General features: G+C 42.5%; 1 protein-coding gene across 1 annotated transcript in view; it reads right to left on the bottom strand.

Moving 5' to 3' along the window:
• Positions 1 to 15,965, bottom strand: part of LOC115101181 (astrotactin-2-like) — a 527,175-nt gene that overhangs the window by 320,516 nt on the left and 190,694 nt on the right. The window contains exons 6-7 of the mRNA XM_029620468.2: positions 11,819 to 11,965; positions 11,184 to 11,351 (exon numbers count right to left, since the gene is read on the bottom strand). Of these exons, the coding sequence (XP_029476328.1) occupies positions 11,184 to 11,351; positions 11,819 to 11,965 (315 nt within the window). The remainder of the gene's footprint in view (positions 1 to 11,183; positions 11,352 to 11,818; positions 11,966 to 15,965) is intronic.

A 15,965-nucleotide genomic window follows, 5' to 3' on the forward strand; every position in this document is an offset into this window, starting at 1 on the left:
CTCAGGGTGCTGATTTATGATCTGTCAGAAGATATGAGGCGGCAGATTCATAAAACACAAAAAACAAATAGAAAAAGCAAACATTGAATGAGGGGAAAGCTCCCTCTGTGTCTCCTGCCATGAAGGCATTATCGCTGCTCTGTGGTTTACCTCTCACCCCGACCCAGCCGTGAGTTGACTGCAGAACATTGTGTTTGTGAACGCTCCTCCGTCCTTACAGATATAAATTGTTTTCTATGTGCCTATGGAACATTTTGAGCAGCGGAGAGAGGAAAAAATGCAGGCATTATCGCTGCTTCACCTCTTACTTGTTGAAATTAATACGGGATATTCACGACAATTTCCCTTATTCAATACTTTTTTCTTCATTAACCTCATCTAAGTTGTATGGCAATGTTCAAATGGTAGTCCGACTAAAACAGAAGACTAAACAACAGTTCTTACTCAGTAGCTTATTAATGGTTGTTTTTCAGGATAGCAGTGACTTGGTGTGTGCCATATTGCATTGGTGCAACAACATTGGAAATACACCTGCAAGGAATTCGATCAAAAGTGATATCAGGTTATGAAACTAAAACATTTCAGAAGTAAATTGTAAACAGCATGGGTTCATGCCCAAACAGCATTGGATTGCCCAGTCCATCTGGAATATGACAGTAATTATTCAGCCGTCTGCATTCCCACTTGGGACAAACATTGGAATTCATGCCAACAACTCATATAGCTTGACGTTTCATTTCCAGCTAGTTTGTCTAAATGAAGCATTTCTTACGTTACTTTCATAAGGGACAGTGAGCCAACTGAGGGCTAAAATACTCAACTTGGTTGTTTGAAACAATCGGAACTATGGAAGATTGAGTCTTTAGCCATTATTGCCACACATTAGTCAACTGTATGCAACAAGACAAGTGAAAAATGATTAGTCACACATCAACTGGGAATATGATATGTATTTATGGCACTGCCGGTATCTACAGAAGCATAACAAGAATGTGAACTCAAACTTTCTCTCCATAATCAAAAGAGTTTTGATCCTATTAGTCCTATCAGCATAAAACAATGTATTGACCTGAGCATTCACGTTTGCTGTTCAAAGCCCTTTACAGACCAGCTATTCCCTTCACAACTAAATTCACAGATCAATGAATTCATGGTCACCATTGATTTTACATGGTCAAACTGCATTTATGGAGCTTTGTGCAGGGTTCAAATGCATTGCCCCATTAGCGCCACTAGTGTGAAAAGCTTATAAAATGCATAGTCATTGTGGGTTAGAGTCGGCCATAACATTAGCATTGCACAGAGTAACCCTCCTGTTGACTGGTCCCTATGGTCCCTCAGAGGGGCATAACATTGGAAGAAACATATTAACCGGAGTCATGAAATGCAATTCACATTTTATCACCAAGTCCTTAATAATTAATTAAGTGAGTTTATGAGCCGGGGACATAGCACACCGGCTAGCAGGGAACAGCTACTGCCTTAACAATGTGTGAATGTGCTACCTGATGAAAGGGAAATTGAAAGCAATTATCTCTCGCATTTCACAATTATTTCTCTAAATGAGCTAAATGAAATACCACTTCAAAGTTTGTATTTATGACGAATGCCCTTTTTTATCGATGTTGGCATCGAGTCATAAAAGTCAAACTAATAGAAACACTGCTTTTTTAGTAACAATACCAGTTGATTTTATTGTAAGATGGTGCACCATGGAGAGGAAAGAGATGATGCTATCCTTCCTACAGCTAACAGCTCAGAAACTCCTTGCTACTTACAGCTCCCAGCTCCTGTTAACCAAACAGCAGATAGTCAAATCAGCCCTCTCAGCCAGAATAGGCCTTCATCTTCACACATTCCACTTTCTCGCCAATTCAGCCACCCCTTGCTGTTAAACAAACATCGCTCCTGCATCGCTCTCTCACTGGATCTCTTGCTATCTCTCACACATGCACACACGCACACCCATTTCTCACTCGCTCATTTAATCTCCCACACCAAACCTCTAAACAAAAATCTTCACAACAAACCATTTTACAAACGCTATTGGCAACAAAAATCCCTCATCATCAGCACATTTCTTGTTTCCTCTTTTCTTGTTTTCTAAATTAAAGCCAAAATGAGAAAAAAAAGGAAGTGAGAGCGTTCACTTGAAACCAGTAACTAATCATCTCCCTCCTCCTCTTTCCCTGCAGCCGACCTGAAGTGATTAATGACACGTTTCATTAGAATGCTATTCCTATCTTGCACAGGCCATGTGGGCAATTTTCACATTTCAAGGTTCACAGCATGGGCAGGGGAAAGAGATATTGTTGTCTTGATGCATATTTCTACTGTTACACCATTCCAGGGGGAAGCAATTCTGTTTCGGGACCTTGAGGAGATTCATCATCGACACCATGTCCTGGGAGGGCAGGTGGGGTGGTGGGTTGGATAAATAGGGCTGATAAAGCCGGAACAACCCAGACATTTCAGCACCTATTAGTTGCGGTAGGAACCTGGGAGAATTCATTATTGGCGGGGAGAAAACGAAGGGCGGAAAGGAGGTTGGGCTTGGCTTTATATGAAGTCGTGAGCGAGAGTGATCGTGTTATTTCCCATGTATCCTCCCCGTGCTCAGATGTGCTAACATGGCCGATGGCTGGAAGAGGAGGTGTTGTGGCCTTGCTGATAAGCCGGTGGGAGCGTGTGTGTTTGACTGTGTGGGTGGGTGGGTGGGTAGGTGGGTACGCGTGCGTATGCCTTTGTGTGTGTGTACAGGTGCCTGTGTGTGATTGAGCTGGCTCCGGCCCAAACCCATTCACACACCACTGGGGCTCAAGGAGAGATCAGTATACACGGGGCCAGTGGAGGTCCTTCATCCATTGACTTCCACTGTGATACCTCACATGAGAGGAGGATGATAGTTAAGGCACGGAGGAGGAGGAGAATTAAGGAAGAGGAGCAGGCCAGGAGATTGTTTAACAAGCCAGGGTGACACAATGTCGTGTTAATGACCGTGATGGTAAGCTGGATGGCAGTAGGGGGTGGTGGAGTGAGACAGAGACAGTGTTCGAGGTACCTGAGTAAAACGACTGCAGCTGGCCTTGCTGGTGATAACACTGAGAGGGGATGTAAAGTGAAATGTGTGTTCTTGTAGGTTTATTTTTATATTTTTTTTTATTTCATCTTTATTTAACCAGGTGCATAGGAGTATCCTTCTAATTGCCACTTGCACCCCGTGTTGGGTAAATAAAGCATTTTGAAAGGACTTTAGTTGTTTGTTGATTGACGTGACAAGTTATTCCACTCAATTCTGATTGACAAAATTAGACTTGCACATCACCATGTTAAAAGGAGGGAAACTACAATGTAATGCATCATTAAAACAGTAATTTCTAACTGCATTTGAGAAGTCCAAACACTGGCCCTCTCTTATCAGGTTTTCATTGAAGCCTCATCACCACAAATATTGACTTTTGCTTTGAGGCATGCGTTTGGAACCACCGCCGCAGATAATGCCGCTGCGTAGTGTTTTCATAATAGATGTGTTATCACGTGGCGTTTGTTTGCTTCCTTCAAAGTCTCTGAGCTTTATCTCCCTCTCAGGCATTTGACTTTCATTCGGTGCAGAGGCAAGTTCACAGGGGCAGGAAATTAATTTAGATCCGCTTGCTCGCTTTCTTTTTTTTCCATGACAGCTTGCTTATCTGGCGCTCCTCTTTCTCCAGCAGTGGTTAGTTTACAACACTGCACATTGCACCGATTTTTTCCCAGACCTTACCGTGAGCCAGTAAAGACAAGTTGGCAAGAAAATGAGTGAGCACAAATGATGTTGAGGATAGGGTTGGGGGTACTTTTTTTGGTTTAGTGTAGTGTGCATTTTTACGTTATGGAAGGAGTGGTACTGTAGGTGGATGAAGGCAGGTGTTTAGCAAGTGAACATTGAAGTAAGACTTTGTACAAAGACCAAGGGGGCTCTATTTTGACAAACCTGAAGCAATGGTAAACCTTAGCATTATAGGTTCGGGGTTGTCAGAAATATTTTTCCTATTTTCACAAACGGAATTATGGGCACCGTAGCTGGAGGTGTTTTGCGAAAGGGCTGGATAAATACGTTGTGGGAGTGTCGAGGCTTGTCCCCTCACTGACCAATCAGAAGGTACTCCATGGCTAAATATGTGGTTGCTTCAAGTTGTACATTTAAGGTCTTTTACGTATTGCGTTGTCATCAACTCCATTTGAATGTTAGTCCGTTTATAACCCACGGTGCCTTCAGAATGTATTCATACCCCTTGATTATTTCACATTTTGTTATGTTGCAGCCTGAATTCCAAATGGATTAAATATATGTTTTGCTCACACATCTACACACAATACCCCACAATGATGAAGTTTATAACATGTTTCGACATTTTTGCAAATTTATAGAAAATGAAATATTCACACCAGAGTCAAAACTTTGTAGCAGCACCTTTGGCAGCAACTACAGCTGTGAGTCTTTCTGGGTAAGCCTCTAAGAGCTTTGCACACCTGGATTATTCAACATTTGCCCATTATTATTTTCAAAATTATTCAAGCTCTATCAAATTGGTTGTTGATCATTGCTAGACAACAATTTTCAGGTCTTGACAGATTTTCAAGTATATTTAAGTCATCTGTAACTCGGCCACTCAGGAACATTCACTGTCTTCTTGGTAAGAAACTCCATTGTAGATTTGGCCTCGTGTTTTAGGTTATTGTCCTGGTGAAAGGTGAATTAATCTCCCAGTGTCCGGTGGAAAGCACACTGAACCAGGTTTTCCTCTAGGATTTTGCTTGTGCTTAGCTCACAATCATTTATTTATATCCTGAAAAACTTGCAAGCATACCCATAACATGGTGAAGCCACCATTATGCTTGAAAATAAGGAGAGTTGTACTCAGTAATGTGTTGTATTGGATTTGCCCCAAACATAACACTTTGTACTCGGGGCAATTTTTTTTTTGCACTATTACTTTATCAACTTGTTACAAACAGGATGCATGTTTTGGAATATTTTTATTGTGTACAGGCTCCCTTCTTTTCACTCTGTCAATTAGGTTAGTATTGTGGAGTAACTACAACATTATTGGATCCATCATCAGTTTTCTCCTGTCTCAATAAGTGTTTCATTGTCACCACTGACCTCATGGCAAGTCCCTGAGCAGTTTCCACTCGCCGGCAACTGATTTAGGAAAGACCCCTGTATCTTTCTAGTGGCTGGGTGTATTGATACACCATCCAAAGGGTTATTAAGAACTTCACCATGCTCAAAAGAATTTTCAATGTCTGCTTTTTGTATTTTTACCCATGTACCAATAAGTGCCCTTCTTCGCGAGGCATTAGAAAACCTCCCTGGTCTTTGTGGTTGAATCTGTGTTTGAAATTCACTCCTTAACTGAGGGAGTTTACAGATTATTGTACAGTATGTCTGGGGTACAGAGATGAGGCAGTCCTGAAAAAATTATTGCACACAAAGTGAGCCCATGCAACTTCTTATGTTACTTGCTAAGTAAATGTTTACTCCTGAACCTATTTAGGCCTGCCATAACAAAGGGGTTGAATACTTATTGACAGACATTTCAGCTTTTCATTTTTGACTAATTTGTAAAACAAAATTTCACTTTAGCTAGTAGGCCGGCGACGACGACCGCCGAGCGCCGCCCGAACAGGGAGAGGCACCATCTTCGGGGGGATTTGTGACACAATGGATGACAGTAACCAGACCCTCTCTCACCCACAGAGGGGAGGAGGGAGCTGCTGGGGGGTTGACAGTTCACACCCTGTTGTAAATTGAAGGAGGGAGAACATCCCACTCCAAATTTCACAAAGAAATGTGCTTTGTCTACAACAGAGGTTTCCCGCCGAAACTCTAACACGTTCTAAAGCGAATACTGGAACAATATTGTTAACATAAGAACGTGGGGAATGGTCAGTGGTGAGCTATAGAAAACGAATGTCATATTGGTTTTTATTTTGTGATGTCATTAAAAGTGTTATAAAATAAATACTGTAACTTGGAAAGTATATACACTACATGTACAACGTCTCCATCCTCTACATTGCATATGACAAATTATGAAAGTATGTTTTGTTAAGATAAGACTGTGATTTAGGAGGCACAAGATAATTGCATAGACGATTCTCGCAGTCTCCTTTGAACAGTTGATGTTGAGATTTGTCTGTTACTTGAACTCTGTGAAGCATTTATTTGGGCTGCAATCTGAGGTACAGTTTACTCTAATGAAGTTATCCTCTGCAGCAGAGGTAACTCTTGGCCTTCCTTTCCCGTGGCGGTCCTCATGAGAGCCAATTTCATCATAGCACTTGATGGTTCTTGAAATATTCCGCACTGACTGACCTTCATGTCTTAAAGTAATGATGGACTGCCGTTTGTCTTTGCTTACTTGAGCTGTTCTTGCTATAATATGGATTTGGTATTTTATGGCACACCTGTATACCATGCCTACCTTGTCACAACACAACTGATTGGCTCAAACGCATTAAGAAGGAAAGCAATTCCTCAACTGTACTTTTATCATGGCACCCCTGTTCATTTAAATGCATTCCAGGTGACTACCTCATAAAGATGGGTGAGAGAATGCCAAGAGTGTGCATAGCTGTCATCAAGGCAAAGGCTGGCTACTTTGAAGAATCCCAAATATAAAATATATTTAAATTTGTTTAACACTTTTTTGGTTACTACATGATTCCATATGTGTTATTTCATTGTTTTGATGTCTTCACTACTAATCTACAATGTAGAAAATAGTACAAATAAAGGAAAATGCTGGAATGAGTAGGTGTGTCCAAACTTTTTACTGGTACTGTATATATCCTCAGAGTTCTCTCTCACACATGCTCGGCTGCTTGTGTATCAAAAAGGGGGCTAGCTGGCTGAAAGCTATCATTTCAATTGTCAACACATCTCCTTCTCTTTCTCCCATCTCCATTTTCTCCCCTTCCTTCTCTGTGCCACAATTACGCTTTTGTGGACACACTCTCACAGACACACACACACAGAACGTCATCCAGGTTCTAGGCCCAGACGAGCGGAACAAAGACACACTTTGAGAGCAAAACAGCATAAAGAAAGTGTGTCTCCATTTCCTCTCTGCTGGGTCTACTTGTGCGCTGGATGACGCAGATGAAAACATGAGAATGTGCTCTTTTGAGGAACGACTTTAAATTCCCTCTAGGAAGAGATGAGAAGCCTCCAAAGAGACAGTGCATTTGTTGCCAATTACTGACTCGAACAGTCCTTTTCCTTTTGAGGGAGAGAGCGAGAGAAAGAGAGTGAGAGCGAGCAAGAGAAAATGCTCTGTGCAGTGTACCTAACCATAGTAAAAACATTGGCTTGTAAATTGCAGAGGAAAAACAGCAGATAAATTGAAGCATGCTATTTCGGTAGGCTGAATGTCTGGGTAATAGAACATCATACGGGAAATGGAAAGCTAACATTTCATAACCATATTATCAATAACAGCACAAGAAAACAGCATGCCAAGAACATCACATACAGTTCAGATTATAGTTCAGATTATCTCAAAAAGTAATTGTCTAAAATACTAACCTTTAAAATATGTCTACAGTATGTTTCCCAATTTAGCAGAATAGTAATTTAGGTACTGTACAGTGCCTTCAATAAGTATTCACACCCCTTCACTTTTTCCACATTTTGTTGTGTTACAGCCTGCATTTAAAATGGCAAAAAGTTTTTGTGTCACTGGCCTACACACAATATCCCATAATCTCAAAGTGAAACTATGTTTTCAGACATTTTTACTAATGAATAGAAAATGAAAAGCTGAAATGTCTTGAGTCAATAAGCATTCAACCCATTAGTTATGGCAAGGCTAAATAAGTTCAGGAGTAAATATTTGCTTAACAAGTCACATAAGATGCATGGTCTTTAAACAGTTACAGAGTTTAATGGCTGTGATAGAAGAAAACTGAGGATGGATCAACAACATTGTAGTTACTCCACAATACTAACCTAATTGATTGAAAAGAAAGAAGCCTGTACAAAATAGCAAATATTCCAAAATATACATTGTGTTTGTAACATGGCACTAAAGTAATATTGCAAAAAATGTGGCAACGCAATTCACTTTTTGTTATGTTTGGGGAAAATCCAATACAACAAATTACTGAGTACCACTCTCCATATTTCCAATCATAGTGGTGGCTGCAGCATGTTATGTGAGTGCTTGTAATCGTGAAGGACTGATATAACTGCAATGGACCTAATCACAGGCAAAATCCTAGAGAAAAACCTGGTTCAGTCTGCTTTCCACCAGATACTGGGAGATGAATTCACCTTTCAACAGGACAATAACCTAAAAAACAAGGCCAAATATACACTGGAGTTGCTTACCAAGAGGACATTGAATGTTCCTGAGTGGCTTAGTTGAGCTTAAATTGACTTGAAAATCTATGGTAAGATTTGAGACTTGAAAATGGTTGTCTAGGAATGATCAACAACCAAATTGACAGAGCTTGAAGAATTGTTTTTAATGATAAAGAAATATTGTACAATCCATGTCTGCAAAGCTCTTAGAGACTTGTGTGGTTAGTTATGTCAAGTAGACATATTTCTGTATTTCATTTTCTATAAGTCTGCTAACATTTCTAAAAACATGTTTTCACTTTGTCATTATGGGGTATTGTGTGTTAGATATTTTAAAATATTTCATCCATTTTTTAATTCAGGCTGTAACACAACAAAAGTATGAATACTTTCTGATGGCACTGTATGTGCAGGACATAGTATAGTGATTTGCCGGTCCAGATCTGAATAAAACAGTTGGCCTTCTTACCAACTGACACAGATAGAGGGTGCTGCCAGTGTTAAGTTCATCAGTTCATGTCTGGCATGTTGAGTGGCCTCCTACTATATTCCATTATGCATCAGCCCTCAACATGCCCTTGTCTGGGGTGATATAAATTGCACATACAATATGGCATGTAATTCATTTTAATAAGCTTAGACTGGCTCTACTACATTATGACAGGGGGAAGTATCCCACCCAGGGGACAGAACATGTTCCACCATCTGGACTTTTACGGTCTTATTTAAAATAAAACATATATACATATAATAATTGTGGACTGGGTCAGCATAAAAAAGTTCATTTGAGGAATAGCTTAATGAAAACTTAGTACTAAACTGCTTTTGTGTTGTGTGTTTCACGTGGTTTCAAATACACTGTGGAACAGAACAAGATGTTCAACTTCATTTCCTCAGATGTCGTTCTTTAATATAAAGAGAAAGATCACTTTAAGCCTGTTTTGACTGAAGGTCTTTACAACTTCAACCAGACATCAGACTTCAATCATCTGGTTTACTGATGCTCCAGACAACAATATCCTACAGACCGGCCCCCCATGGACCAGGTGCTGACAGACTGTTACAAACATCCTCTTATAACCCACCTACATGTTGGTTAGGCCCCCCACCCAGGACTCCACAGGCCTGTGGTGGAATATGTCCTCCTTAATCTGATATCAGACAACTTCCTTTCCGAGACACAGCATCCAGATTGATGATTATAACACAAAGTGATGGTTCTGAAGTGATGGTTTTCCACCCCGGTGAGAAGATTTGTCTACCTGGCTGAGTTTCTATACTACAGGGGCTTGGACAATGCAAAGCCTCTCTCTGCTCACTCTGTGAGAACTAGATTTAAAAACTAAAGTAACACTTCACATTTACATGACACTGGCCCATCAACACACACTAGTCACTAAGTGGGGGTAATTGATGAAGAAAAATAGAGGAACGAATCAACAAAACACATCTGGCAGATCTGTGATTCTGCACCATGACTCTAACTAGTGAGGGATAGGGCTTTGATAGCGTTCCAACCTATTGACTCTAATATTCATTACGGGGTCTTCTACCTTTTTGTTGGCTGATGGCGATTAAAGCCCATAAATACAGGAGCATGAGCCATTAGGTTGGACCACAGTGGCCCATGTTGAATGATTTAATAAGGGAGAGCAATTGTTCAAATTAGAATCCTACTACAGTTGGCCAGGCATCTGCCCCATGTGCGGTTGGCTGTGTGAGTGAGTGATGGAGTGGTTATGCTAAATATGTGTGTTTTTCTTCACAGACATTTATCCATTGAAAAACGGCAAATGATTGTTTCGACGGTGGAGGTGTCAAGTAGTTTAAACACACAATGGATAGTAATGTTGAACGGCTCTCGATGCTAACTTGTTCCTACGGCACCAGAAATATAGTTCATGCAACCGTGCAAGGTGAGTTTATAGTTAAGTTATAGTTATTACTAGGGCCCTGTTTTTCCCGATCCTGTCAAGATGCCAGGAAAAACTCTAGGCCCTAATTATAATCAAACAGGAACTTCAAGTCAAACCGCCATAAAAATGACATCACCATTCCCGTCTAGTCTCAAACCATTATTGCAAACATTCTTGAACCCCTGCCATCTCGCAAAGAGACCACTTGCCCTCCTAGACCCCCCAGATATTCCTCTGATATCCCTGATGCAGCATTCAATAGCCCTATTCTATAGATTTCAGCAGAGTTCCAGGGTTTCCGCGAACGCAGCATAAACCAGTGGAGTGTGACACCCCATTTCCTTGCCTCACCTTCACTTTTATTAACCTTTACTGTTTACTTAGCTTAGCCGCAGCGCTAATTCATCATCCTTCATAATAACTCACGTCTGACAACACCTTTTAGGGTCTCAGGTGGCTCCTTTGAGACATTTAAGGTTGAAGGAAAGTTGTTTAAAAGTCTATAGACTTCAGTATTGGTGTGAAAAGAAAGGGGTCGGCGATAGGGAGTATCAAAGCTACCAGACAGCAAGTCTAAATGTCAAGCCCGAAGCTGTGCTAAAAGCACATTGAGATGATGTGAAGAGGAGGGTAATATTCTCCACACAGTACTCTGTGACATTGGCCACCCCTTATCTGTTTGATTCTTAACAGGGGCTGGCAGGGGTTGAATGAGACCCAGAGCCTGAGATTAGCACTGAAGGTCAAGAGCAAATAAATGTATTTGCCGAAGAGATCCCATCAATGGGTAACCCTCAGTCCAGCCCTGTTATATACCACCGAATCTTGAGACAATGTTCTGTTCCAAGGGAACTGTCTGGGGATTGCAGCAGGGACATATACGTGGCTCTCTCTCTCTGTGTGTGTGTGTCACTAACCTGTCTCTTGGTCACACAGCTGTTCGCAGGGCTCAGTGGTCCTCTGGCCACAGTAGTCTCTGACCCACTGGGTGGAGGAGTTCGTCTGGTAGTAAAGGGTCAGTTTGGCAGGGTTCAGCCAGTTAGACACATCCAGGAAGCTGCCCATGCTCACCACAAAACTGCTTCCTGGAACCAAAAGAGAACAGAACACACGTTTACTCATCGCATTTATCTCAGCAGATCATGTAGTGTGAAGTACTACAGGATCATCCATCATTCACTGCTCAGTGTAACATATCCAGGTTTATTAGAGTGAAGATTTTTATACTGCTAACAACCTGGCTGTTCTCTTCTTACTACAGTAGCTGGATATACCATAGAACTGGATATTCAATTATGCATTAGTTACAATTTGAAAATAATGAGCCTTAAAAAAATATCAATATTATAAGTCTCGTCTTTTGAAGATAACATTTTCATTGAAATGTATCTACAGCACAATTAGCATCCTTAATGAAGGTATTGATGCTACTTCCACTGTAGACTATCTAGTATATTTGCTTAGTCTGTCAGCATGTATTCCCTGATGTAGTTTTGACACAGTGGGCATGTTTATGAGAGAGCGAGAGAGAGAGTTGATGGGGGATACTGACCGTCGGCGACAAAGTGTTCAGGCACGTGGAGAGTGACCTTGACAGTGAGAGAGCAGGAGAGCTGTGTGCCATAAACCACAGCCAGGACACACGTAGTGATGGTGATCAACGTCAGAGTGGCTTTGTTCATCGGACTGTGTGGACAACCTGAGGGCAGGGGGAAAAAACTCAGGGAAAATGCAGAGAAAACATGCAAAATACGACTTCAGCTGTTAAGACACAACAAGAAATGTACTCAAACGCACACAAAAAATTGGAACATGAAGGCTTCTCTTTTCTGAAAATGCCTCTTTAATCTGCACCGTGGTTTAAAAGGATCACCAACATGTCAAAACCGCTGTAGTTGGACTAAAACTATCAAACAGTTTACTTTCACACACAATCTTCTTAACACCAAAAATGTACTTTGTTACACAAACGCTGGACGCTGCAGAGGGTAGTGCGTACGGCCCCCAGTACATCACTGGGGCCAAGCTTCCTGCCATCCAGGGAATTGATAGGAAATGATGTAAAATATATCACTAGCCACTTTAAACAATGCTACCTAATATAATGTTTACATACCCTACATTATTCATCTCATATGTATATGTATATACTGTACTCTATATCATCTACTGCATCTTTATGTAATACATGTATCACTAGCCACTTTTAACTGTGCCACTTGTCTACATACTCATCTCATATGTATATACTGCACTCAATACCATCTACTGTATCTTGCCCATGCCGCTCTGTACCATCACTCATTCATATATCTTTATGTACATATTCTTTATCCCCTTACACTTGTGTCTATAAGGTAGTAGTTTTTGAATTGTTAGCTAGATTACTTGTTGGTTATTACTGCATTGTCGGAACTAGAAGCACAAGCATTTCGCAACACTCGCATTAACATCTGCTAACCATGTGTATGTGACAAATAAAATTTGATTTGATTTGACCTATATAATAGGCGGTGTCAGAGAAAAGAACATAAAATTGTCAGAGACTCCGGTCACCCGCACGACAAGTGGTACCGGGGCGCCAAGTCTAGGACCAAAAGGCTCCTCAACAGCTTCTACCCCCAAGCCATAAGACAGCAGAACAATTAATAAAATCGCCACCGGATAATTTACATTGACCCCTCCCCCATCCCTTTTGTACACTGCTGCTACTCGCTGTTTATTATCTATGCATAGTCACTTCACCCCCACCTACATGTACAAATTACCTCAATTAACCTGAAGCCCTGCACACTGACTCGGTACCGGTGCCCCATGTATATAGCCTCGTTATTGTTATTCTTATTGTATTACTTTTTATTATAACTTTTTATTTTATTCTACTTGGTAAATATTTTCTTAACTCTTCATGAACTACACTGTTGTTTAAGGGCATGTAAGTAAGCATTTCACGGTAAAGTCTACACCTGTTGTGTTCGGTGATGTGACAAATAAAGTTTGATTTGATTCATTCTAGCTTTGTTTACATTTACATTTACATTTAAGTCATTTAGCAGACGCTCTTATCCAGAGCGACTTACAAATTGGTGCATTCACCTTATGACCTCCAGTGGAACAGTAGTGCATCTAAATCTTTTCAGGGGGAGGGGGTGAGAGGGATTACTTTATCCTATCCTAGGTATTCCCTTAAAGAGGTGGGGTTTCAGGTGTCTCCGGAAGGTGGTGATTGACTCCGCTGTCCTGGCGTCGTGAGGGAGTTTGTTCCACCATTGGGGGCCAGAGCAGCGAACAGTTTTGACTGGGCTGAGCGGGGAACTGTACTTCCTCAGTGGTAGGGAGGCGAGCAGGCCAGAGGTGGATGAACGCAGTGCCCTTGTTTGGGTGTAGGGCCTGATCAGAGCCTGAGGTACTGAGGTGCCGTTCCCCTCACAGCTCCGTAGGCAAGCACCATGGTCTTGTAGCGGATGCGAGCTTCAACTGGAAGCCAGTGGAGGGAGCGGAGGAGCGGGGTGACGTGAGAGAACTTGGGAAGGTTGAACACCAGACGGGCTGCGGCGTTCTGGATGAGTTGTAGGGTTTAATGGCACAGGCAGGGAGCCCAGCCAACAGCGAGTTGCAGTAATCCAGACGGGAGATGACAAGTGCCTGGATTAGGACCTGCGCCGCTTCCTGTGTGAGGCAGGGTCGACTCTGCGGATGTTGTAGAGCATGAACCTACAGGAACGGGCCACCGCCTTGATGTTAGTTGAGAACGACAGGGTGTTGTCCAGGATCACGCCAAGGTTCTTAGCGCTCTGGGAGGAGGACACAATGGAGTTGTCAACCGTGATGGCGAGATCATGGAACGGGCAGTCCTTCCCCGGGAGGAAGAGCAGCTCCGTCTTGCCGAGGTTCAGCTTGAGGTGGTGATCCGTCATCCACACGGATATGTCTGCCAGACATGCAGAGATGCGATTCGCCACCTGGTCATCAGAAGGGGGAAAGGAGAAGATTAATTGTGTGTCGTCTGCATAGCAATGATAGGAGAGACCATGTGAGGTTATGACAGAGCCAAGTGACTTGGTGTATAGCGAGAATAGGAGAGGGCCTAGAACAGAGCCCTGGGGGACACCAGTGGTGAGAGCACGTGGTGTGGAGACGGATTCTCGCCACGCCACCTGGTACCTGTCAGGTAGGACGCAATCCAGCGTGGGCCGCGCCGGAGATGCCCAACTCGGAGAGGGTGGAGAGGAGGATCTGATGGTTCACAGTATCGAAGGTTTTATAGGTCTAGAAGGATGAGAGCAGAGGAGAGAGAGTTAGCTTTAGCAGTGCGGAGCGCCTCCGTGATACAGAGAAGAGCAGTCTCAGTTGAATGACTAGTCTTGAAACCTGACTGATTTGGATCAAGAAGGTCATTCTGAGAAAGATAGCGGGAGAGCTGGCCAAGGACGGCACGTTCAAGAGTTTTGGAGAGAAAAGAAAGAAGGGATACTGGTCTGTAGTTGTTGACATCGGAGGGATCGAGTGTAGGTTTTTCAGAAGGGGTGCAACTCTCGCTCTCTTGAAGACGGAAGGGACGAGCCAGCGGTCAGGGATGAGTTGATGAGCGAGGTGAGGTAAGGGAGGAGGTCTCCGGAAATGGTCTGGAGAAGAGAGGAGGGGATAGGGTCAAGCGGGCAGGTTTAGGGGCGGCCGGCCGTCACAAGACGCGAGATTTCATCTGAGAGAGAGGGGAGAAAGAGGTCAGAGCACAGGGTAGGGCAGTGTGAGCAGAACCAGCGGTGTCGTTTGACTTAGCAAACGAGGATCGGATGTCGTCGACCTTCTTTTCAAAATGGTTGACGAAGTCATCTGCAGAGAGGAGGAGGGGGGAGGGGGAGGAGGATTCAGGAGGGAGGAGAAGGTTGCAAAGAGCTTCCTAGGGTTAGAGGCAGATGCTTGGAATTTAGAGTGGTAGAAAGTGGCTTTAGCAGCAGAGAGAGAAGAGGAAAATGTAGAGAGGAGGGAGTGAAAGGATGTCAGGTCCGCAGCTAAAAGCACAGCAGATAATCCCGTTAGCTTCCGGTTCCTGTAGATGTACAACGTTAGGTTGAGTTGTTGTGTTTTGATTGGAGTTTTGGCCATGAGCTCTGAACCATCCTGGGTTCTTTCTAAACTGATTTATGAACAGTACAATGGCTGGAGTCCAGCAGAGGCAATTCATTGCCATGATAAAAGATGAGTTAAGAAGGCCCAGCCTCTTTCCACCCGTACGACATCTAGTGTCGCTGATAAATGACACCATCACCTCTGACAGTGTTAGAGATGGCTTGTTTCTGTAAACTTCTCTCCACATTGGGGAGAAAGGGAGCTGAAATGAGCTCCTATCTCCCATAGAGTGACATTTATCCTAGCAGGTAGGTGTCATACTAAGTGCTATCTTACCAGTCACCAAGGTGAGGGCAGAGACTGCATGCTCTTTGCTTCTCAATGACTTGTAATGACACCACTTTAAGAATAGCTTGTTACCTTGAAATATACCTAATTTCAACTCCTGAAATCACATTTCTGAAAACATCCTTACACATATGGCTCATACAGTGCTTGTGTTACATTACAGTAGCTGCTATTTCCAGCAAATGGGGGAATGGTTGCTATGGAAGTGCTGGAGATTTTCACCTTAATTTCATAGGAAAATATGGGAAAGTAAGGTGAAACATGATTCAGAACACCCACTA

Source organism: Oncorhynchus nerka, linkage group LG19 (genome assembly GCF_034236695.1).
Source record: "Oncorhynchus nerka isolate Pitt River linkage group LG19, Oner_Uvic_2.0, whole genome shotgun sequence".
Lineage (NCBI taxonomy): Eukaryota > Metazoa > Chordata > Actinopteri > Salmoniformes > Salmonidae > Oncorhynchus > Oncorhynchus nerka.